The sequence below is a fragment of the Catharus ustulatus genome, chromosome 10 (assembly GCF_009819885.2).
Source record: "Catharus ustulatus isolate bCatUst1 chromosome 10, bCatUst1.pri.v2, whole genome shotgun sequence".
Lineage (NCBI taxonomy): Eukaryota > Metazoa > Chordata > Aves > Passeriformes > Turdidae > Catharus > Catharus ustulatus.
Window position 1 is genome coordinate 8,829,518 of NC_046230.1, and position 24,353 is coordinate 8,853,870.

Sequence of the window (24,353 nt, forward strand, 5' to 3'; positions counted from 1 at the left end):
GCTCATTCACTCTGAGCGGAACACCTGGCAAAAACGCGCTCCGCCTGCCCGCGCTGTTCCGGGGCGGTGGGAACGCCCGTGGGCAATGCTGTCAGGGCCGGACCCGGGGCCATCGGGGCTCCGTGAGGGAGGCACCGGCCCGCGGCCGGGTCCCCGCCCAGCGCGGAGGGAGCGGGGCGGATGCGCGGGCGCGGCGGGGCCGGGGCGCGGACGGACGCGCTGCTGACGCGGCCCCGCCCCTCGCCGGCGATTGGCCCCGGCGCCGGCCCCGCCCCCCGGCTCCCGTGACCTGTAGTAACCCCGTTCCGCGGGAGCCCGGCCCCGCGCGCCACCCGGCGCGGGCCAACCAGGAGGCGCCGTGGCGCATACGGAATGAGCGCGCGCGGCGGCGGCGGGCGGCCCGGCCGCGGGTGAGCGCGGGCGCGCACTCGGGCGGTGCGCGGAGCGGGCGGTGCCGCCGCGGCGTCCCCGGGCCGGGGCCGGTGAGTGCGGGGCCGCGGGCCGGGGCGGGCTGCGGGGCTCCGTGCCGCCAGGAGCGAGCCCGCCCGCCCGCGCGGTGCTGCGGGGCCCCGCCGGGCCTCCCGCCGCCTCCGCGGGGGCGAGTGCGGGCAGCGCGGGCCGCGGGGGCGCTGGAGCGGTCCGGCGGGGCTGCCGCGGGCTCGGCCGCCGGCGGGCCCAGCCACGTAATTAGTCGGTAACAGGCGCGTTTTTTCCTTCTGCTCTGCTTTGTGTTTGGGCTCCCGCGTCCGAGGGGGTGGCGGGAGCGCGGCGTGAGGCAGGTGCCCGGTGCCGTGTGTCCTGCCCGGTGCCCTGTGTCCCCACCGCCGGCCGTGTGCCCGGTGCCGTGTGTCGCACCCCGGCCGTGTGCCGTGTCCGTGCCGCGTGTGCCCGGTGCCTTGTCCCGTGTCCATGCCGTGTCCGTGCCGTATCCGTGCCGTGTCCCCCCCGTCGTGTCCATGCCGTGTTCCCTCGGCCGTGTCCCGTGTCCATGCCGTGTCCCCCCGCCGTGTGCCCCCGCAGCCATGTGCCGTGTCCCCCCCACCGTGTGCCCCCGTGGGCTCCGGGACCGGCCGCGGCTGGCGGTCGGTGAGCGCGGCTGATGCGGAACCGGCAGGGCCGGGTGTCAGTCTCGTTTCGGGATTGCCCATCTGTTTTCCAGGGGGTTGATGCAGGTTTTAATGCTGAGGTGCGTTCCCTTCCAGGACTCGCAGGGAGAGCAGCGAGCCTTAAAATACTACAAGAGATAGTTCTATAAATAGCACGAAGTTTAGTGTTTGGGACTCATACAGAATCCCTCGTAAATGGGAAAACAGTATCCTCCAGAAAAATTAATGCAGTAACAGAATAGAAATATTGGTAAGGTAGTTTATGATCACTGCTTTTTTTATTTTTTTTACCCTTACTGAATAACCAAGCCCTCCGCACCCCAACATTTATGTACAGCAGCCGGCTTGTAATCTATTACAATAAGTACTGCATTTTGTTTAGGAGTATCAGAGTCTATAGTTTAGCACTTCTTTTGGCCTGTGAAATGGGTTTGGTAACACTAGATGTGAAGTTCTTGTAATTGAGTAGCCTCAGTTCGTAAGTGTTGTTATCAGTACAGAATTAATGAAAAAGTGTAACACCAACGATAAAAGATTTTGGTTACTTAAAAGTCTCTTAAGGGTAAGGGCAATCATTACTGAAATACAAAAATTTGAGTTCATATGAAATTTGTTTGGGGATTTTTTTGTCTTATTATTGTTTTAAGCATTATGTAAAGAAAAAGCGTAGAATGAAACCAAAAGCCTTAATGTGGTTTTTGACTGGTTGCATTCTGCTCTTGGTGCAGTCTTTCTCCAGAGTGGATCACCATCTCTGTGCAAAAGTTCACTGTGGCTTATGACTTTTATTTCCTGGGGCTAAAATGCAGAAGCATGAAATAAGTGATGTGTTATCAGGTCTTAGCTGTATCCCAAGAGGAAGGTAATCATCTGGGTGCATTTGTAAGACTTTATATTCATTACCGTCTGCAGCACTTCTTGTACTATTTGTTCTGTATGCTTTGAAAAGTTAAGGCATTTTTAAGCTTGGTAATTCTTCTGTGACCTGTAGATTTATGCCTCAGGAATGGCTGAAACAAAGCATTGTGACTTACAGACCTATTTTTCTTTGTAGTTGTTCAACGTGTTTGTTATTGTTGGTCCCTAGAAATGGGAGGTAGGTTCATGTTTAACATTTGTATGCTCAATGTGGCTGGCTTGAGTCAGTCTGATGGAGCTGCTGATCTTTGACACTCATGATGAAGTCAGCCTGTGGTATGGATCTGGTCCCTCCTGGCTGGCCAGGAAAGCAGGCTGCTCGCTCATGGATACAGAATCCCTCAGAGGGGTGCAAACTGACTGATTTAATTCTGCAGTAGTCTGTTTGACCTGCAATGAGCTGGCACTTGATTCTGAATGTTTGTACTGTCTTCAAGTGTCCTATTCCACTCAAGTGAGGGTGAAGACGGTAAATTTCAGCCTCAGTTTTATTCTTTGTATTTCACAGAACTGGAATCTTTTGAGAGAGTTTTGGCTTTCAGCTGTAGACAAGAGATGTTTCACGAGTGTTTACGGGTCTTTCCTTTTCCATCTTTCCTGCTCCATCTCTCTTGCTTGGAGGATCTGGAGTATGTGAGAGCACTCAGTTAGGCTGACTGTGCTGGAGTAACTTTTCATTTATGACACTTCCAAAACCATAATGCCTGTAGTAAATAACTTCTCAAATTACAAGATGTGGTTTAACCAGAAAATCAGAATGGTGCTTATTGAAAAAGTGTTAATTTCTGAAGAACTGTGGGAATTGTCTTCATGTTTGACTTAAAGCATGATGTGCTTTTGCTGAACTGGTGAGCATTTAAGCCATTGATTTCTCCAGCCCCCATTCAGTGCTGATTGTAGGGCTTTTATTCTTCCTTTCTGTAGACTAGTGAATGGTTTGAGCTATTGAGTCATACTAAAGACCCAATTTTTTTCAATGGATTGTCAAGAATTCTGGAACAAACATTGCACATGGCTCAGGACAAAATTCAAAAGAACGATGGATAAAGCATTCTTGTTAAAGGAGATCCAGCTATGAAGTGAATTTCCAGAAAGTAGCAGGAAGAGCTGAGTCCTGAATTGTTTAGCAGTCTACATTTTCTTTTAAAATACTTGTTCCAGTGGGAGAGTAACTAAATCTGTCCTGACAGCCAACTGCTACTTACTGCCATGGTGGCAAAACCAAAAAAAATAATGCAGTCTGATGATGCAGTGTTATTGGACCTTAAAAACTAGGTTCAGGTGGCCTGAATTCCACTGAAACCCCTTTTCTCAGAAAATGAAAAATTCTGGGTGGTTCTGAAAACTGATTCAGAGAATTTACATAAGACACTGAGTGGGGAGCTGCCTGAAAGCCAGCTAATAAGAAATAGGAGGCAGAAGGATTTATGTGGAATTTAGGCCATCTGAATATGGCCCTAAGAGGCGACTTAGTACTACTAAGTAAGGTGTATTAACACTAAGAAGACTTGGCTTCAATTTCTATCCGTTTCATCTGCTGCCGATTACTAAGCAAATTTACCATTTAAGCAGCTCCTGAAGGGTGGGGGCTTCCTGGCTGTCTCGCTGTCAGGAGTGACCCCCTGCACAAGCACAGCCTGTTCTGGGGTCATGGTGGCCAGTGAACTGAGCAGGGACAGCCTGTGTCCCATATTAACAGGAGCACAGCCAGTAGGTCGAGTGAGGCAATTATCCCATTCCATTTGGCACTCGTTAGACCAGGTCCAGAATACAGCATCCAGTTGTGCTTCCCTCCCTGGGACAAAGGAAATGTTGATAAATTGGAGTGAGTTCAGTGAAGGCAGCTGCCAAGACTGGCTTGAGTTGTGAGCTTTTGCTTTATGAGGAGAAGTAGAGGTACTGTGCCTGTTGTTGAGCCTGGAGAAGAAAAAGCTTAGGGGGCCCTTCCAGCACCTGTGTGAAGGTTTTCAAGAGAGTGAAGCCACAGTGCATGGTGAGAAGAGACAGCAGGTATGAACTGAAGCCACGGAGGTCTGTGTTTATAAGGCATTTTTCACCCTGAGGTGTTTCAAGTGGTGAGACTTGGTATCCCAGAGAAAGTCATGCAGACTCCTGTGGAAGTTTTCAAAATCCAGCTGGATAAAGCCCTGAGAAAGCAGGTGTGATTTCACAGCTGACTCTGTTTTGAGGTTGAACCATAGTCCTCCGATGTCCTTTACCACCTGAATTGTCCCATGGCTTTATGTAGTTTCTGCCAGTAGAGCAGTTGCAGTGGAGGGTTGTGAGCCAGCTTATTTAGGGCTGCATGTGGTCTGGCAGTGCAGGTTTGCACATCAGACTTGGAGCAGTAAGTATAGCAAGCACTCAAGCCAGTCCTAGGCAGCTCTCAAATGGCAGGGCTTTATTTGTTTAATTATGCAGTTAGAGTTGGAAGAACCTGCTCTTCATCCTGAGGGCCTGGTCTGCATCAGGGCTTGCTGTGTAGTAAAGCCTGAAGGGCTCTCGAAAGATTCGGTACTTGGCTGCAAGATACAGTTTGGGATCTAATGATTTAGAGTCTGTTGAAGGAAATCGTGGGCATATCCTAGACACACCTCCTGAATGGCTATTCCCAAATATGGGGGGGTGGGTGGGAGGTGTTACTCTGAAAGAAACTCAAATTTTATTCTGTATTACCTTCTGAATCAATTAGGGAAAAGTTGTTCACAATTCAAAATGGTTTGAATCAATTTGATTCAAAACTTGCAAGAGTCTTACTGATCCTTGGGAAGGAATCCTCACCCACGTGTCCTCTTGTTCCTTAAGTGAGCCTGCAGCGCATGGGAAGTCAAGATGCTGACTTAAGGTGTCTGTAATCCCTGAGGAGGAGGTGGCAATTTGTCACCACCTGTGCATTGGGAAGTCGTCTTTCCCTCAGTGTTCTTGAGCCTTGTTAATTACAAAAATGTGCTAGTTAATTATGATATCTGAAATGGGACAAGCTGGCTTCTCAGTCCGATGAGTTCCTGAAAAGCAGGGAAGATAAGATTATTGAATTTACTGGCTTATGGGTTTTCACTGTTGATAATGAAAACAGCAAGAACAAACTGCAAACCTTTTCCCATTGCACTGTAAAACTGGAAATCTCGTGCTTTGGTTTATAGAGCTGTGTAAATACCCTTACCTTGAATGCTTGTGTCTACTAGATGAACCCAGTATGAGACCTGGAAGGGGAAAATAGATAATGAAGATTAGAAGTGACTTGCTGAAGCAGCAGAATGGCACTAGTGCAGTACTGCCAGGCTCAGTTCCCCATCTATTTGCTGTGTTACATTCCTGTCTGTAGAACATTCTCTCCTGAGATAACTTCATAAAGATACTGCAGACTGAGAACTCTGTACAAACACTTTTGGCATCTTTAGAGGCAAGACTCGTGCCTTTGCCGTGCTGCTCTCCAGGACAGGGTATGGAACATGCTTCGTTTTGTTCAGGTTGGCTGCTCAGACATGTGAGAAATCTTGGCCATCCAAGATTTTCCTGCAGGAAGGTTTTGCACGGGCACTGTGCTTCTTGAGCAGTCAGTACAGTGTCATACATCAGTGTGCATGGCGACGTAAGGTCTGTTGGATTAGAAATGCAGAAACATTTCTACCAACCGAAGTTTTAAGACCGTATGAGAAGATAGTCTGTGAAACAGTGGAGTGTGGTCTGAAGTCATTACACCAAACCATTATTAAAATCAGTGTTTATGAGCTTATTCTGTGAGAACCTGTGAAAAACTGGAAAGTGGAGTGTCTGCGGTTAACCTGTAGAATTTAGATGAGCTGGTAATTCGCGTTTGGTAAAGAGGTATCTATAGTTGGTTTTAAGTGTATGGGTATGGAGAAAGGCAGAAGGGAACAGAATCAGCAGGAGGTGATGGCTTGCAGGATTTAAATGGTTATGTAGAGAAACATCTGCTTTTTGGTGTCTGCAGATTCTGTCAGGATATGTGTTTGTGAGTGCTGGAGAGGTGAAGGCAGCAGGCACACAGGGGAGGCAGCTGTCCCAGGAGTGCTCAGGCAGGGAGCTTGGTTATCTGTGTGACTAACTGGGTTTGGTCTGTTCCAGCAGTAAGTCCACAAATGACTTGTAAAGCCCTGGGAGCAGAACTTTCCAAGCATTTACAGCTGTATTTTGATTGTCCTGATGAAGTATTGCTGCACTGTGTTGTTCTAGAGAAACTGTGAATAAATGCTTTTCCTAATGGATAACCTTGAGATGCATAGAAAACATTTTCAAATTCTGCAGTGCTGAAAACTGTGTCGATTTTATTTTTTCACTTTTCTTGTGGGGGAAGATGCTTATGGAGATTCTTACCTGCTTTTCTTACAATCTGCACCAAAGGCTTAACCTGGTAACATCCAGTACTTTCAAGAGCAAGGTACAAATCCCCTTCCCAGCAGGTGTAGCAGGGCTGTGCTCACGTGTGAATGTCCAGGTCACCAAGCCAAGCTGTTAGTGGATGTTGGAATGTGGGGTGAGGGTTTTTGATCAGGAAAGTTAGGTAAAAGAGACACTAAAATTTTTTTAAATCTGTAATTTACTAATAATCAGTTATAGTTAAGAAAAAAGTCTTCTGCCCAAATCCTGTGTTACACAGTCACAAATGCAGTTGTGGCCAGGTCCAGCTCGTGAAAGGACTGATACATTTGCTAGCCTGACTTGTTTTTTTGTGCCTCTAAGATAACAGATTCTAAGAGTACAGTGATTGCATATATTTAAATTACATCATTAGCTTAGTATTTCATGATTCTCTGTTTTTTTTTTTTTAAAGCAAGATGTATTGCCCTCTTGAAGTATTAGTAGCTCATGAAACAGGTGAAATATTTATGTTCTTCTTCTAGAAATATTTAATAGTCTATTCTGGACTTCCAGCTTGTCAAATTGTATTAATCTAATACTGACATCTGTGTAAGACAGACAAAATAGTTTTGCCTGAGAATATTCACAAAATTCCTACAAATGCTGTTGATACTGTAGCACCTTTCTTTTTAAAAAAGCTCAGTGTTCTTCACTTAGCAGTGAAGGCTCTACTCAGCCATGTACCTCAATTTTGATTGTGTTTACATAATCAGAGTCTAAGGGTGTGTTAGATTTCCCTGAAGAGAAAAACAGGATTCGCTTCTACCCAAACCTCCCTCTACCTACGCAGTATTTGTGTACTGGTTCTGAACTTCTGATTTGAGTGATCTCCTGGGAGGATGTAGTTGCTTCCTCACCTTCATCCCATTCAGGACGTATCTGGGCACTGGGTATTGTCCTCTGATTGTCATCACCTGTGTTTGTAAATTTGTTTTTTTTAAGGGTGACACATAAGAACTCGGAGCTGAGAACAGCACTTGTGTAATGCTTCTTCTCAGAGAATAAAGTGGCATCTAATTTAACGAGACCTTGTTCCATGTTTGCTTTGAGTTATGCAATTGTTGAGCATGTTCCTGACTGATCCTGCCTGCTTTGCTTACAAAAGGAAGAGTGATGAAAAGAGAGACAAGGATACTTGTTCCACTGTGATGGAGGAGAGAGGTGGTCCTGATACTCTGTTACTTCTAAAGCTACAAAATAGAGTGATGACTCAAGTGAGCAGGGTACACTTCTTTATGCCATGTTGAAACAAATTATAGTGCTGGAATTTGAACAAAAGGGTAATTTTCCCCCAAGCAGTATAGATATAAAACCTAGATCAAGTAGGTCTTTAGGAAAACACTGAATTTGAAATATTATCTTTTTCCTTAGCTGTTTCTTTCTTTTGTAATGCTGCATTCCCCACTGTCCCTGGAACTTTAGAGCAGCCAAGAAAAATAAAAACAATACAAAGCAGTTTGCAGAGAAACAGCCTACTTGTCTTTCTGTAGCTCAGCCTTTTGTGTGACTTCCCGTCAGCCACCCCTCAGCTTGTTGAGTGCAAAGTGTGCTGTCTGTCCATAAACACATGGAGGAGTCAGGCTGAAGCATTAACAACCAAAATCGTCTTCTCTGGTCGTCTTTCCCAGATTTCATCAAGTGCTTGATCAATGGTTTTGCCATGGTTTCCAGGCTTTCCAGTTCCTTTTGGCAGTTTGGTGCTTATGGTGTTATGCTTGTATCCATAGGAAATATTTGTTGAAGTCCCATTTCTCATGATTGTGTGTGCAGCATTTCTGGTGCCTTATAAACTGGTTTGGTTTAGTTTAGTTGGAGTTTGCTGAAATCTGGAGTTAAATATTTAAGTAATTTTTTAGCATTAGCTCCTACAAAGTACTAGGAGGGAGGCAGGTTTTGGCCATTACAGGACATTAGTTGTATTTAGACATATACACCAAATCTTGAGTGAAGTATTTCTGTTAAACCAGCTTAAGAGTCAAGCTTAGTCATCTGTAAACCTGAGTGTTTAGGATGTGGGGTTTCACAGACACCACTGTAAGCAATCTAAGAAACAGATGACTATTTTTGAGAATAGGCTTGTAACCCATGGCAGAGGTAAAGTTATCAAAAGTGAAAATTATGTATTCTCAGAACTTAGAGGAAATTTCATTTCCCTCTTTGTATTTGTGCTTAGGAAGAGCTCCACGGGTTATTTTCTGCATTTATATTGCTGCTGGAGTGAAACGCTGCATTTGAGATGTCTTGCTTAGTCCTTACACAGAGGTTCAGTCTAGCAACTCAGAAACTCCCAGAGAATCTTGTGCGAGTGATGGCTTGAGGCAGAGCTTGCTAGGGCTGTGATTTTTATAAATTGCATTCCTGTTTTTCTGCTGTGTGGCTTGAGGGGGATCTCTTTGTTGTATGAGAGCGAATGTTGGATAACACGATCTGAATCTGAGCCGTGCTCATGGGCTGGGAGCAGTACTCTTCCCTTAATAAGGCAGTGATCCTTTCTGAAGGACTTGGTAGTAAATAGCTGTAGATGACTGAACACAATGATATTTAAAAAAAACAAAAAAACAACAAACCAAACTTAGCAAAACCCCAAGTAATTGGAACCTGAGAATGTATTTCAAAAGAAAAAGTGTATTAAAAATGTCACCAGTTTAGCCTTTCAGATTAAATGGTGAAGCATCCTACTTTATCACGTTGATAACTTAGGTCATGCTGTGGATATCCTTCTTGCTCTGAAATGTATTGTAAAATTTCTCTTATTGTTCATCTGGCTGATATTTTTCTTGTGAGAAATTTGTCTGAAGACTTGGAATTTTCACAGTTTTCTTGTGAGGTCTGTATCTTCATTTTGTTCTGTCAGATTTGTTTTGTTACCTAAGTATTCATCTGCTTCTCGTTCTTCTGGTGTAAGGTTATCAGGTCCCTCTAGATTAGAACCGAACTGTGCAGTTGTTTTGATGTTAATCAGCAGCTATAGGTAGGCTGTTACGATTAAGCAATTGCATTGTAAAACCTGTAGAGACTTGCAGGCTTGGCTAATCTTCTGCTCACAATCCCAAGATGAAAGGGCTGTCTGGACAGGAGCCACCTCGAGTGAAGTCAGCAGGACTGAGCAGTAACTGGGGAAAGGTGATTCTGGCAGGGGGTTCACTGATCACCCACTCAAACAGAGCCCTGAAACCAGGGCAGAGAAGAGCTGTGCATGCAGACTGATTAGCAGGAGTAGTGAGAGAGAGAGAACTATGAATAGGGGTTTGAGTACTAGTTAGTGAAAAAAGTGTCATTTGTAACCAAGGAACCCTGATGCCTTTTGTAAGTAGTGTGAAGTTTTGCTGACTTTGTGGGGTTACACCTAGATCCCTACCTTGTGCAAAGGAGAATAAAGAAATAAAGTATCTCATTTTGGTGTGGGAATCGACATGGCACACCAGGTAATGAACCAGCATCAGGGTCAAAAGTTATCCCTAACAAAATCCCACCAAATAGAGAAGAAATCTCAAAGAAAGAAGGCAAAGACAACATAAATATACGGGCTTACCAGATTTTGGACCTGGCCACCTGTTTTATTTTATTTTTTTTTTTTTTTGAATGAATGAATATAGGATAATGGGTAATATTTTTTTACTGTAGCACTACATGAACTCAAATTCATGTAAAAGTAAATAATAACAATTTTCTGCATGTATAGCTTCCGTGGAGACAAAAAAATTGCTGAAGCACCTTTACAGTTAAAAATTGTGTGGGATTGTTTTGTTAGATTTTTTTGGTTTGTTCTGATCTAATGAATACATGACTAAGATACAGTACAAACCACATTGAATGTATGGCAGCAGACCATCTATTTTTGTTCTAAGAAACAAACAACCCAGAACTGTTCATTTCAGATTCCCCAGACACTGGAGAGCTGATCTTGGGCTGTGTTTTGTAGTAGAAAACAGCACATGTAACCATTGTGGTGAGTCCCTTGGATTGGGATAAAGCAGAGTCTGCCTCCCAGTGGAAGTACTTTGGGTGATTGACCTAAACGAGTGGAACATGACTGCAGGAACTGGGGGTGATAAACTGGCACTGATAACTCGGCTCTTACACCACTTCTTCAGTAGGCAGAGGTTACTGGTGAGACTTCTGGCTCATTTTTATGCAGGCTTTTTTCATACTGTATGTGCCTGGTGTTGATGTTCTTGTTTAAGTACTTGTCCATGTTTAATTTGTATCTGTGCTTTAAAAATCTAGCAGTATGCTGGGGAAATTGGTGGTTTCATCTCTCTAACAGTGAATTGGCAGATACCAAAGTTCTTCTGAGGCGTTCTCCAGTAGCGCAAGGTGCTTTATTTACCCATTAGTTTTTTTTTTTTCTCTGTCACAGACATGAAAACATTTAATTTCTTTTACCACTAAATGCATTTTTAATGCTGTAATAACTGCCTGTGAAAAGGAATGGCAGCAGTGTATTGATAGTATCTGATAAAGTGCCTGAAACAAGCCAAGACTCTTGTTTGCCATGAAGTGTCATGTATGCAGTGGGAGGGGAAGGAGGTGAAAGAAGGAGCAGCACTGGATTGTGATTTTAAATAAGTGTTTTTAGTACACTACCTTCTTTTTGGGAAGTGCTTCAGGTTTACTGATAAAGTTGTCACCTTAGAGCTGTGTTTTATTGCTCTTATTAATCAATTATTTGCCAATCCATTAAATATTGAAACTGTCTTGGATAAGTTTAAAAAATCCCAAACTCTTATTTAAGGGAAATAAGTTTTAAAATGTTTTAAGTAGAAAAAAAATATATGATGCAGAATTGCAATGAGGTTTGCAATTTTAGCTGATCTTTTAGAAGGGTGTTTGTGTTGTGGGTGAAGGTAGCTTTAGGAGTGTTTAAGTATTGCTCCTGGAGCTCATTAGTGTTGAACTCACTTTGATTTATTTTTATTTTTCACCTGGATTAAAGGTTTAAACTTGTTTGTAGCCCGTGCAGTCAGACTGTAGCTTTTTTGTGGGGGAAATGGATCTGTTTTTGTGCTTTGTGATGTTGCTTTTCAGTTTCTCATAAATGTCACTCTTTGTTTCCCTGGGAAGCAGAGGAGAGAAGTTTGAAGCTGGACCCTTGCTGTCCTGCAGTGAGCACTGATATTTCAGACAGTGGGGCTTGAATGTACCTAAAAGAGGTTGATGTCAAATGCAGATTTTTAATACCCACTTACCATTACCTTTTTAGAATAACTGGATATACTAGGGACCTGTTTTAGAGAAAGCACAGTTCTGTGCCCTCAAGAAATGTCAGTTCCTTCTATCTAGTTTAGTTCTCTGCTGAACAGAACGTTTGTCTGCCAACACTAGGTGTGAATTTTTTTCCAGCTTGATGTAAATGAACCTACTAAGAGGAAAATGAATATTTTCTAGATAATAAAACTTTTTCCTTTGTATCAAAATTTAGTTAATACCGTAGAGGGTGTCTCTAGGGTAAAAGGACTTCTTTGGTTCATGTAATCCCCACTTTTGTAGTATTTTGGTGTTTAACAAGGACATAATAATTTATTTATCTTAATAACATGCCTTCTGGCTGCCTCCAAGGAAGTAGGAGTACCATTTTACAAACACAGCATTGACATGTGAAGGACATTAATTAAACCCCTTTGTATTTATAGGATGTGTATTAGCCTACACCCAAAGTTTAAAGGTATTTAAGCTTTTAGCACTTGAAACCCCCAAGGCTGAGCTCCTAAAAAAGTAGGCAGTGAGATCATTAGTAGGAGAGCAGCAGGTTAATCCCCAGTGCCAGCTCTGCCCTGATCCTGCAGGGTGCTGTGACACGGAGTCACAAGGCGTGCTGCTGGCGCTGCTGAGCCCGGTTCTGCCCATGGGCTTCCCTTGCAGGGCTCCTGCCCTCTGCTCCCAGCTTTACCTCCTCACTAACTCCTGTCAGTTCGTGCTTACTCAGCCTGAGATAGCAGAAGAATAACAGCTTTTGTACTGCTGATTTTCTGTTGGTTTAGGTGGTTGCAGTGACTCAAGTGAGTAGCAAAGTTGATAGGAAGGAAAATCCACCATTCCACCCTGAGAAGGAGAGGGTTTAAACTGGAACAACAAGCTAATCTGACTCACTCCTAGCCACACAGGCACTCTTGTGTGCTGGTACAATGGAGGGCAAGAGTGGAATTACCTTTTGGAGAGGAACAGTCTGTTTTTATTAGCAGCCCAGCGTTAAATGTGCTTGAGCCAAGCTGAAATCACACCCTCAGGCTGTGCAGTCCGTGATCAACCTTTGCTGCCCCAGGTCTGTTAAACTCCTGCCTCGGAAACTGGATTGTTCCAGGTCACAAAGCCTCTTCCTGACAGTCTGTGTGTGCTCTCCTGTGCTTTTCAGAAACACTCTGCAGAGAAGGGCCCGAGCTTCCCTCGGGACTGGAGTAGAGTTGTAGATTTGTTTATGCTGAAATACTGAATGGGTCGAGTTGTGCAGGCAGGAGTGGGAGTGCTATGTTGGCTCTGGCCATCTGTCAGAGTTGTGTTCCCTGGCAGAGCAAGGGGAAGCATTAACAGAGCCTCAGGATTCAGCCAGGGTTGTGCTAGAGGTGGGCCACAGCTGGAGGGTACAGATGATGTGAATAAGGTAGCTCAGAATTAGCCTTGTGTCCTTTCAGAGAGTGTTTATTCTCTCAGTGTCCTGAAGAACTGCCCCCTTAGAGAGCAGAGACACAACAAATGGCAGTTTTGGTCTCCCAGCATCTCTCTTTGTGTAAGACCACAGCAGTTCCCAGAATGTGGAGCGGCAGGGAGGGCAAAGTCAGGGACAGACAGGTTGTCTCCTGTTCACTGGGAGTGAGACATCAGGGGCTGGAGCTGATGTGGGAACTAGTTTAATTCTTGTGTGCTTGCTTGGAAGAGTTTCAGAAGAACCTCTGGCTGAGTGTACACCTGTGCTGCAGCCATGCAACCCTGTTGTAGATGTTTCTGTGGAGAGGCTGTGCAGTGGCTGTGATGAGCCCTGTGTGCTGGTGTGGAGCTGTGAGGAAGGTCCTGCTGGGCTGGTTCCCAGTGGGTGCTGGTTCCTGGGGCTCGGTGTGCTGAGCACTGCTTTTCCTCCCTGCTGAAAGCAGATGTGCTTTGGGACACAGCCATGGACCTGTTCCCAGCTTGACTGCAGAGAGGCACTGCTGTTTGTGACAGGGTTCAGGTGTGCCTGGAGAAGGGTTTTGTGGATGTTTGAGAGGTTTGTGTAAGGTCTGCCTAGTGCTAGAAGTGATGCTGAGACCCAGGAGCAGCCTGGAAAAGGGTGACTCGGAGGGGTTGGGGGCTGGAAAATCTGCAAGCAGAGGGCAAGGACAGTGTGTGCACTTGTGTGGAAACCACAGAGCTTGTGAGAGAGGGGTCTGCCAGGGTGCCTGGAGAGCAGCACAGCTCCCAGGAGCAGTGCCAGGGCAGCAGTGCTCAGGGAGTGCAGGAGGTGATGGGAGGAGAGGCTTTGGAGAGCAGTGAAGGGTGGGCTGGGGAGATGAGGTGTGTCCTTGTGCCCACCCTGCTGTTACTTCCAATTTGGGAGGATGTGCTGAGCACCAGCTCTTCTCCAGGGACCCAGAGCATCCATTTCCAGCATTCAGTAGGGCTTGCACGGATTTCTGTCCTCTCTGTTTCAAGAAGTATATGAAAACACTTGTGCTGTACCTGTGAAGAGATCTGTATTCAAATGTAACTGTCCCTTAAACCATATTGCAAAAGAGACCTTGCACTTAGATAGGCACATGTTTGGGATTCTCCCCTGCACTGTTCATTGCCTCAGGCCCTCCTTGCTTCACAGGCCAGGGAGTTTGCTTGTGGAGCATAGGCTGATGCATCTGTGCACGTTTGGTTTGCCTTTTTATTTTTATATAGGTGACTACATGAGTATTTACAAATCAGTAATAGGGATTTCTTTCTTTTTGGTCTCTTATTTTTGTGAAAGAAAGGCTCACATGTGGACTGCTAGCAAATACTGACAGCTCTTGAATGAATTCCAGATGTAGTAAAAACCTGGCTCTTCGGGGTTTTTTATACTGCTTTTTTAGTCCAGATGTAAATTAATAGAGGTTATTTTTTGGTAAAGTTAGAAGTCTGTATTATGGGCTTTGTTATATTGTCTTGAGAATTCCTATTGTTATGTTATAGTCTATAATGATGAGATTGGGTAGTACATGACGATAGTTTTGTCTGTTAAAGCCTAACCCAGTGAATAACCTTTTAATCCTTTCAGTGAATGTTAATAAATCAGGGTGGGGGTTTTTTGTTTGGTTTTTTTTTTTTTTTCAAGATTCACTGATAAGAGAAATTTAATGTGCAGTTGTACAGTTCTACAGCTATAAATTGTTGACCAAAATGTATTTTTTCAAGAGCATCTTGGAGTCTGTGGGTTGGAGTTTGGTTAGTGTGTGTGAAGTCATGGAAGTCAAAAAATGGGGCAGTGAGCACCCTGGATGCTCACCTCAAGCAGCAAATAGTTAATCCACTGAAACTGGAAAAGATTATCTTTAAGAACTGAATGGCTGTGTAAATAGAAATGTTTGCAGAAAGATAATAGGTACAAAATGTTTACATTTACCTATTTTAAATGTGATTTGCTGGCACAGGTTTTCAAGACTTCTTTCTGCAAAGGACAATAAATAAAACTTTGATGTATAGTGGAGCAAAATCAATAAGCACAATGATTACTGTTTTAATAAGTCTTTCGGTGAAGTGTTCAAGAGTATTTTATTGCTCAGGCTGAAATGCATTCTCTGTGTGGGTGGAGGCATGAAGATAGGTCTATTTTTTTTTCTACCTCAAAGGATAGAAGCAGTGTACACTGAAAGCCACTGAGGAGTTAGTCATGGTCCTTGTCTCCCTAAAAAATTCTGAGTTTACCCAAAGCTGTTGCAGGCACATTGATTGTACTCAAGGGGCTCAGGTCTGAGCAGTGGCTGTGCTGTGTGTTATATCTGCCTTTGTGCTGAAAACTTGATGCAGTGGGCCTGGACTCTGAGGTGATACAGTGCAGTATCAGATGAGGAAAATGGTTTTGTTTATTACAAAATGCGAGTGAAAAAATGGAGGATGTGTTTTATAATTACCATATTTAATGGGAATTTTTTGTTTTTAGATTTCATGCGGTTGCCTGTGACAACTCCTGTTGAGTAAACTGAGACTGGAACATCTTGTATCAGCTCTTGTACCTGTACCTGCCACGATGAGAAGTTACATAAGGTTCCTTTTTTCTTGTTAATTCATGCTTTTATTGCAATGTAATTGTTGTAAGCAGATCAATTAGTAAACACATTCCTTTAAGGATTTTTTACTTTCTCATCTAACAAAAGTTTTCTTCTAAAACTGAAGGGTGTAACAGTATTATTATAAGTAGTATATCAGGCCAAACCACTGATTATGGATTAAGAAGGATCAGTCCTGAAAAGTAATGGTTTGCTTCTCCAGACTCATGAGTAAGTGTGCTGGTGGTGCTGCTTTTTACTGTTGAAAAAGCGTGTCAAATTTAGTTTGTGGTCTTGCTCTTTCCCATTTGGTGGCTATCAGACTAAACATGAATTACATGTAACTGAACAGCTCTTATGCATGTCCAGAACCCTTTGCTTGAGCAGATTTTTTATAAATTGTATTCTTGTATAAACTAGCAACTCTTTCATCCAGGATTTCACCTCCCAACCTTTCCTGCATCACTAGTCAGGGTTTAAGCACTGATTCCTCAAAAAGCCCAGCAGGATTATGTGAAACCAGGATGGACACATGTTCTGTAAGAACCTCAGTGTTTACAGCTAATCTGCAGCCCAAACCACTGAGTTAGAATATTACCACATGTCATGTGTTTTTATTTGTCAGTGATTGAGCAGGAGCTACCTAAGAACAAAATTCCAGTGTTGAAAATGCAGTGAACTTTCTCACTGTGCCACAATCTCATGCTTGCAAAAACTGCTTAGGATCATGACCTTTGCTTTCTGTTCCTTGCCCCAAAATGATGGGCTTGCTTACACTCTTTTTATGGACAGAAGCAGTCATACACTTCCAAAATTAGTAAGGTGACAATATATTGTACTTCAGTGAAATTTTAAAACCTTGTATAGTATTTCACTAAACCTTCCCGAGTTTTGTTTTTGTTGGATACTACTTTTTTAAAGGGAGAATATTAAACGGCAAACACTGCTTCCCTTTTAGGCCATCCAGATCTGATGTAACCTTGTAATTTTCATTAAAACTTCTAATTTTTAGATTAGTTCTTCAGATTGATTTTTAATAATGCATTTCATTTTGAGTTTTTAAAATAGCATACATTAAATGTTTGAAATAGTTATTGTTACAGAGAAGAATGCATGAGCAAACATTGTATCTTAATGGAAACAGTCTTATTCTTTTACATTGTCATTAAAAGTGGTTTTCTTAATGGAGGTTAAATGACCTTTTGTATAAGAAAAAGAGCCAACAAAAAATGTACTGTCATGTTCAGCTGCATTGGTTTTGCTTGCTGTAGAACATAATTACCTTACAACTAGCACTCCAGCCTCAAGTCAGGGGTATAGTTTTGCTTCTACATTGTCATCAAAATGATATTTTTATTGAATGTTTAGTGATCCATTTAGCTGACTTTGATGTTCTCCTGGGAGTGGCAGTGATAAATCTGTTGGGCACAAAGGTATTTTAAACTGCATCTCCTTTGCTTACTTGGTATTTTCCTCTTCAACAGCATAGCAAACAAATGAACAAAATGAGGAGTTAAAATGTAACTTCTGTTCTTCAGTTACTTAAGGAAAGAGGGGGAGCCTTTATATTGGCAGGAGGGAACTTCTTTTGGGTCGTGGCTCAGCTCTCCTTAGAGCCATCCCCCTACAAAGATACTGGAGCTTTTTCTTCTCATGAAACTACTGGAATATATTTTTCTTTCTTGTTCTGAAAGGCATTGCACTTTTCCAATGTCCAGTTGCAATGGTAATTACAATTAGTTACAAGCATAGATGCTCTGTAAGTATCAGTCTGAAATCCATTGCCAGATTCTTAAGACATTGGCACCAGAGCTCACTCTCTTTTGCTAAAGTTTGCCATCTCCTAATTATAAGATTTTTGAAGGAAAAATGTGGAGTCTTACTTGGCCTGTAAGGCAAGAAACTTCGTTTGCAAAAGATAATTTTTAATCTTAAAAACATTGCATTTCGAGTGAAAAAAAAAATCTTAATTTTTAAAATAAACTGTTTTCTATAGATTACTTGTAATAGCCTCACTTTTGTGAAGGAGTAACTGAAATAATTAGCAATTTACTTAGGGAAAGAGATGTACATCAGAGCAGAGTTCTACAGCAGGATGCTTGCTTTTCTGAGCCAAGGGGGCAGTCTAAGATGTTTCCTTTTAGTCTGTCCTGTTGGAGTGTTCCTTAGACCCTTTCTTGCAATGCAGCCTTTTATGAAATAGTGGGCAAAGCACAATTTATCTTTGCAATTCAAAGCAAAGATTTCCAGGTTTGGGTTTATTATGCAAGGGTGAACCAAGAGAGAGAACTTGACTTGACACCTTGAAATAGTGTCATAGAAATAGTGGAAAAGGTTCCTCTCTCCTTCTGAGGAAAGAATAAAGCTGTTGGGGTAACTAACTGCAAAATGAAATGGCAGGTTACTGTTCTGGAAGGGCTCAGTGCCTCTCTAACCAAGGAAAATTATGAAACCTAGAGAGAATAGTGTTTGAACAGCCTTGACTGCTTGTCAGACAGGGAATTTCTTTGGAGAACAGTTTACCTAAAGGTTTTAAGTCAGTTGCTTTAATTTTCATATGTACCAGTGTTTGGTTAAATTCAGTTTCTACTTTTTAGGCAGAGAGGAGTTCTTCAGCTTTATAAGGAGAAAAAAGATGTTCACCTCCTGAACTGGGCCAGGCAAAATAATAATACAACACAGAGCTTTTTAAAACATGGGTAAACTCTTGTGGTGTGAACTCTGGATTTGGCTTCAAAACAGCTTGTTCTGTGCTGCTGTCAACAACAGTATAATTTTTCTGGCCTGCAGTAGCTGATTGGCTGGCTCATGATTATTTTCATTAAGTATCCTTCAGTGACAGCCTAAGAACATAAGTCTCTTCAAGCGATTACTGAATTTGCCCTTTAGCCTATTTAAGTTTGCTTTTTATTTGTCATTGCTCTTTTTGCCTTTGATCTGAAAATTAAAATATATGCACTTCCATTTAATTTTTTAATGTTTGAAATCTCTCCACTGCTGCTTGTTGCAATAAGTCCCTACTGTGAAGAACTCCTATGGTTTATTTGAGTATGTCTCAGGGTGCTCTGCAGAACAGACTTTGATGTTGTTTGGTTCCTTCAAACTGCCTGTAGTGATGCAGTGTTACAGTGAGATTACAGCAGCTTGTTAGGGAAAAAGATAATCATGAAATATGTTTGCATGGAATTTTAGGAAGTTTTATGTTTCGGGGAAAGATGGAATTAATATCATCCTGAAAATGAAGGATGCTGGATTGATCCATTCCCAAAAGGACTGCAGATCTAGGATTAATGAAGCAAGGTTTCTTTCTACCACTGCTGAAGGACCTTATATGATTTAAACTTTACTTTTTTCAACTCAAATTTCTTTTCATTAGGATTTTCAGAGAGTTAGTGGAGGAAAAGTCAGAGTGCAAGACATCAGCACAGAATAATGCATCTTATGAATAAAAACTTACTTAATTTAGAATTGTCAAAAGCTGTGCATCTTACATATACATCATTATTAGGTGTTTGATTTATGATACTGCTTTTAAAAAGTTGTATCAATTCATTTGAAAGGTTAACTGAGCTAAGTGTATTTGTAGTTTATTATGTACAAAACACTGATTTTTAGCTAGTGGCTCACTGAATGTCACAGAAATTCATCTTTAGCCATTATGGCAACCATCCCTGATTTCCATAAGGATTTCAATTATTTTGTAGATTTATCTTTTTAATCTTCTAGAGAGATTGCATAATTCTTGGCTCAACAGTAGAATACATCAGAAAGTTGCATCGTCATTGTGGTCATTGGATATGGTAAATCAAGCTTTTAAAAGAGACAAAGTGAATATCCTGGCATCATTAGGGACTGTGGAAAAAGTTATATATCTCTTCATAGTGCTGTTGTTATGAATCTGGGGATATTTATAAGGTCTTTTCTAGTATTTACCCAATATTACTTAACTCATGTTTATTGATACAAGTGGGCCCGTTGGATGTTGGTTCTGAGCCTGACATCATAGGACTGGTGGAAAGTCCCTTGGAATAAACCAGCAAAGTTCTGTCACGTACACAGCTTTCCTTCTCCTAGGTGGGTGTCCCACTGTGTCCAGTGCCTGGGAAACATTTCAACACCCTTAATGGTCAGGGTTCCCATGTGCAGAGTGTGACATGGCCTGTGTTCCTGGGGCTTGTCTAGAGGCTGATGATTCAGTCAGAGGTCACAGAGGTTCCTAGTGAAGGTGCACATGGAGCTCTGATGTTGAGGAGGATTTTTGAAATCGTATAATCACACAATATTTTCAGATCACATGTCATTGTGCTGCAGTCTGCTAAAGGGGAGTGAACAGTTGCGCCTTGTGTATCAGTGTCTGGTTTCATTTGTGTATGGGGTTCAGACTTCTACCTCCTGCATTAAGAGACCTACTGGGATATGGATTGTAATATTTTGGTTAAAAATATCTCCCTGCCAACACTGATAGTTTACTATTAACCTTTTGTTTTGTCTTTTCAGATCTTTTTGGATCCCTGTCTAGCTGGTCTCTGTCTCCAGACTCTCTCTTGTAACATTCTCAAGCAGCCAAAATGAAGCTGAAGCATAACATCAACCCTGTTCTTCTACAGTTTATAAACTTCATAGTCCTGCTGTACTCCCTTGTAACGTACATTCCATGGTACATTCTTTCAGGATCAAAGCAAGCTATAGCAAAAGCCAAGCAGGTTAAAGCCAGACCTGTGAATAACAAGCCTGGGGGTGCATACAGATCTGTTAACAGTCTGCATTGCTTAGCTTCAGTTTTATATCCTGGGTGTGATACACTCGACAAAGTTTTTAAATATGCTAAAACTAAATATAAGGACAAAAAACTCTTGGGAACACGTGAAATTCTGAAAGAGGAAGATGAAATCCAGCCATCAGGAAAAGTTTTTAAAAAGGTAAGTCTTTTTGCAGTCTGCTTTCAAGAATATTTTTCTGAAGTATGTTTACTTTTTTATGCAGCACTTCTAGTCCAGTAAAGCAAAGATGGGGGAAAATAAAATTGTCTGCTTAGATTCAGTAGCCGTGAAAAGAATTATCTAACTCCCAATCTTTCAATACCTGGCATTTAAGCCAAATCTAAACTTTTTTTCACTCTTGAATAGATATCCTATTTATGGTTTCAGTCAAAGAAAAAACACTAGTGTGTTTTAGGTATTTGTTTTTAATATTCAGCTGGTGATGTAAGTGGCTTCAAAGGTTTCTTTTTTAAGTGAATTTTTAAAAGTTTCCCTTTGTGTTATTCTGAACTGTAATCAGATAAATACACAAAAATTGCTAGATGCCAATAATCAGATGTGCCTTTCCAGCAGACTTAGTTGTGATTTAAGGATTTGCTGTTCTGTCCTGGGGAATTCAGGACTTAAATTAATTTTTTGTTTGGAAAAGGATTGCACAGATTTTATTGGAAGAGTCTTTTCTTTGAGTCTCCTTTAAGATGAACTACTCTGCTAATCTGTAATCCTGGTGTGTGTGGGAGATGTGGTTTCCGTATCTGACAAGAGCTCTGTTGTTTCAAGGGACTGACTTTTTACAGTGTATAATGTTCAAGTCTGTATTGTCGTTTGCTGCTTCATATTTGTTCAGACACGTTGAAAAATGTACTTTTTCCTGAAGAAACAAGGCAGGATACTGTGACAGAATGTACATATTTGTGCATCTCTGTGTGTTAAAGGTCTGCATTTCTGTCTTAGAAGTTGTTAAATCTACAACAGATAATTTTTAGTTAAGATTAGTTTCCATGCAGATGAAAGAGATTCCTCTTCACGCTGCTAGTTTTAATTCTGATGGAGGAGTATGTTTAAAATAGAATTTGGTGAATATCACAATATATGGCAAAGTTCAGTCCTGTTAAAGTCTTTACACAAACTTTGTTAGTGAGACTTGCCCTTAGCTGTGGAGTTAGTTTGGCAGTATGAAGGAGATGCTGGCATGGATGGTTACATGTGCTCTCGCTTGATGCACATTTTGCTGCCTCATTACCCTGTAAAGAAACAGAAAGTTCATGTTGTACAAAGCACAGCTTCTGAGCACAGATCAGAATTTTGGCTGCCTGTGACATGTGCCCTGCTTTTTAATCATAATTTTGAATGTAAGACTTAAGAACTTAGGAGTTTTAGCCTTTTCCATTATGCAAGCAAGGCATTGTGAACACTGGAAAAACTGAATAATGTTTGTGTTGATACACTTAAATTACTTGTTTGTGAGTATTTAGACTTAGAAATTACCCAAGTTAGGTAATTTTGTCTAAGCTTGACACAAGGGTTCATTATGGTGGATTGCCATACTTGCCCTTGTGGTACTTTGTTCCAAGTTGTGGCATTATCACACAAGTCCACTTGTAATATTTTTTCTATTAGGCAATACAATGTTTTTTAAAACCTCATAGCATGTGTTAGCAAGTGAGGAAAATCAGAGAGATACCCTGTTGATTCTAAATGTCAGGGTTCTCTTCCTTTGATTTCTGTCTTACATTCCAGGCACCTTTTTATTGCCTGGTTCCCTTTAGTAAAGCCAGCTTGCTGAGGTTTGGTGCAGTTCTTTAAAAAGGTGCACAATGAGTTTAATTCTTAGACATAATGCATGTTATTTCTGTACCTTGCAGAAGCTGCAATGTATTTTTATATATTATGTATATATCTATCTCAAAAAAAAAGTAAAACATTGAGCTTTTGATTATTGGGAAAACTAGTGTCCTTACACTTGCAGCTAAAATTATTTAGAGCTTCTTAACATCTTTAAGATCAGATACTTCATTAATTTATTATGAGAACAATGATATCTCTGGTAATTTGTAATTTCTTGAATTCTTATGATAGTGTATTGTTGCAAAAATATTTGTTTGTGTGCAGATTCCAAAGTAGCAGAAATTCATAAATGTGAATAAAATAAAAATACTTGCTTATGCACTTGTTGCATTTCATAGAAATTAATATATAGTTAGTTCTTCTGTTTCCTTCTGTAGTGCACTTCTCTCATTTCCTTCTCCAGTATTATGCATGCCTAATATTAATTTCATGAACCATGTATTTAAGTAGAATAAAATAATGTTGAAAATACCACTGAGATTAAGATGTAATTAATTGGAAAAGGGACTTAAAACTTCAGCTGCAGTTAAATTATGATGTCCAAAAGATGAGCTTCATTATTTTGTTTTGTCTTAGTTGTAGGTTATATCATCAGGTGCTTGATTTGATCTATATTGGCATGTGGCTTTGGCTTTGTGTGTGTGTTCTTTAATTGGCTTATTTTTTGAGGGAGATATCTTGTTTGTTTTGGGGGTTGCTTGTTTGTCTTGCTTGGCTTTAAAAGGATTGGTAACCAAGAACAGAATTACCGGGAACATGATAAATAAGACATAGTGGGAAGAAGAAAACAGAGCTTTGTTGGGGAAGATGATGCATCTAAAGCCTGAGACACTTGGGTGCAACAGCAAGCACTTGGAAATTTAGAACTTTACTCATTGTTGCTGATACTGAAACTTAAAATGAGGGTTCAGAAAGGTTCTTGCCATGCCAAGTCACTGAGCTGTAAGAGAGTCACTGATGTTGAAAACCACAGATTGTCTAAATGCTAAATGCTGTGTTAGATAATGAATATATCTTCAGATATATTCAGCTGCAATCCGTGTGTTCATGTAAAAAAAGGCCAAAAGTGGGCATTTCAAATGACCTCCTTTGTGCTATTTTTAATACACTTTTACAAGAAAATGTATTTAGTTCATGATCACTGGTTTCCAAATCATAGTCAAGGTTCTTTAAACCTTATAATATAGTTTTAGGAAGACTTTCAGAGGTAGCTGAGATCAGGTAGTTTAACGACTCTACATGAGCCTGCGGCTTTATCAAGAACGTTTTATTACACCTTTACACTAAAAATTGTAATGTGTTTCTAAAATCCAGGTAAGAGAAATGTTAGCTGTATTTAGTCTCTGCTTTTCTGGGTTTCCAAGCATTAACAGAGTCTGGCTAGCTCGTGGTATGTGGTGAGATGTGACAGCCTGCAGTGTGAGCCTGGAGCACGAGAGGGCAGCGTTTTCCCATGGAATGTGTGCTTCCAGGTGGACCCCGGAGCTGCAGATTTTGTGCTCTTTGTGCTTCTCCTGCATCCGTGCTCGAACTCGCTTCTTGGGCCCTTTTGCCAGCTCTTGGACAGTTACTTTCTTTCCATTAGTTATCAAGCAGAAGTAACCTCTGAAAGTTGTTAAATTGAGAGTGTGCGAGTGTTTAAAGGACTATGGCACCCCATGCCAGTCTGATCACCTGTGTGCAGCAGAATCACAGAGTTGTTAGGGTTGGAAGGCACCTCTGGAGATCATCCAGTCCTATCCTTGCAGGGTCACCCAGAGCAGGTGGCACAGGAACACAGGAACGTGTCCAGGTGGGTTTGGAATGTCTCCAGACAGGGAAACTCCACACCTTCCCTGGGCAGCTGCTCCAGTGCTCTCCACCCTCAGTGTAAAGAAATTCTTCCTCATGTTAAAATAGAACCTCTTATGCTTTAGTTTATGGTCATTGCTCCTTGTCCCATCACTGGAGCCCTTGAAAAGAGCCTGGCACCATCCTCCTGGCAGTCCTTTGAGATATTTGTATGAATTAACGAGATCTCACTGTTCTCTCCTCCAGACTAACCATGCCCAGCTCCCACAGTCTCTCCTTGCAAGAGATGCTCCAGACGCCTCATCACCTCTGTGGCATCCACTGGGCTCTGTCCAGGAGCTCCT

At 41.9% G+C, this 24,353-nt stretch overlaps 1 protein-coding gene across 3 annotated transcripts in view; it reads left to right on the forward strand.

Annotated features, from left to right (window-relative positions):
• Positions 1-347: 347 nt before the first annotated feature.
• ACSL3 (acyl-CoA synthetase long chain family member 3) overlaps positions 348-24,353 on the forward strand; it is a 50,854-nt gene continuing 26,848 nt past the window's right edge. For 2 of the 3 annotated variants that reach the window (XR_004418843.1, XM_033068594.1), the window contains exons 1-3: positions 424-482; positions 15,505-15,608; positions 20,108-20,529. Coding sequence is in view for 2 of the 3 variants with exons in the window: in XM_033068594.1 (XP_032924485.1) it covers positions 20,179-20,529 (351 nt within the window). In the remaining variant the exon portion in view is untranslated. The other variant, XM_033068595.1, reaches the window with a different exon arrangement.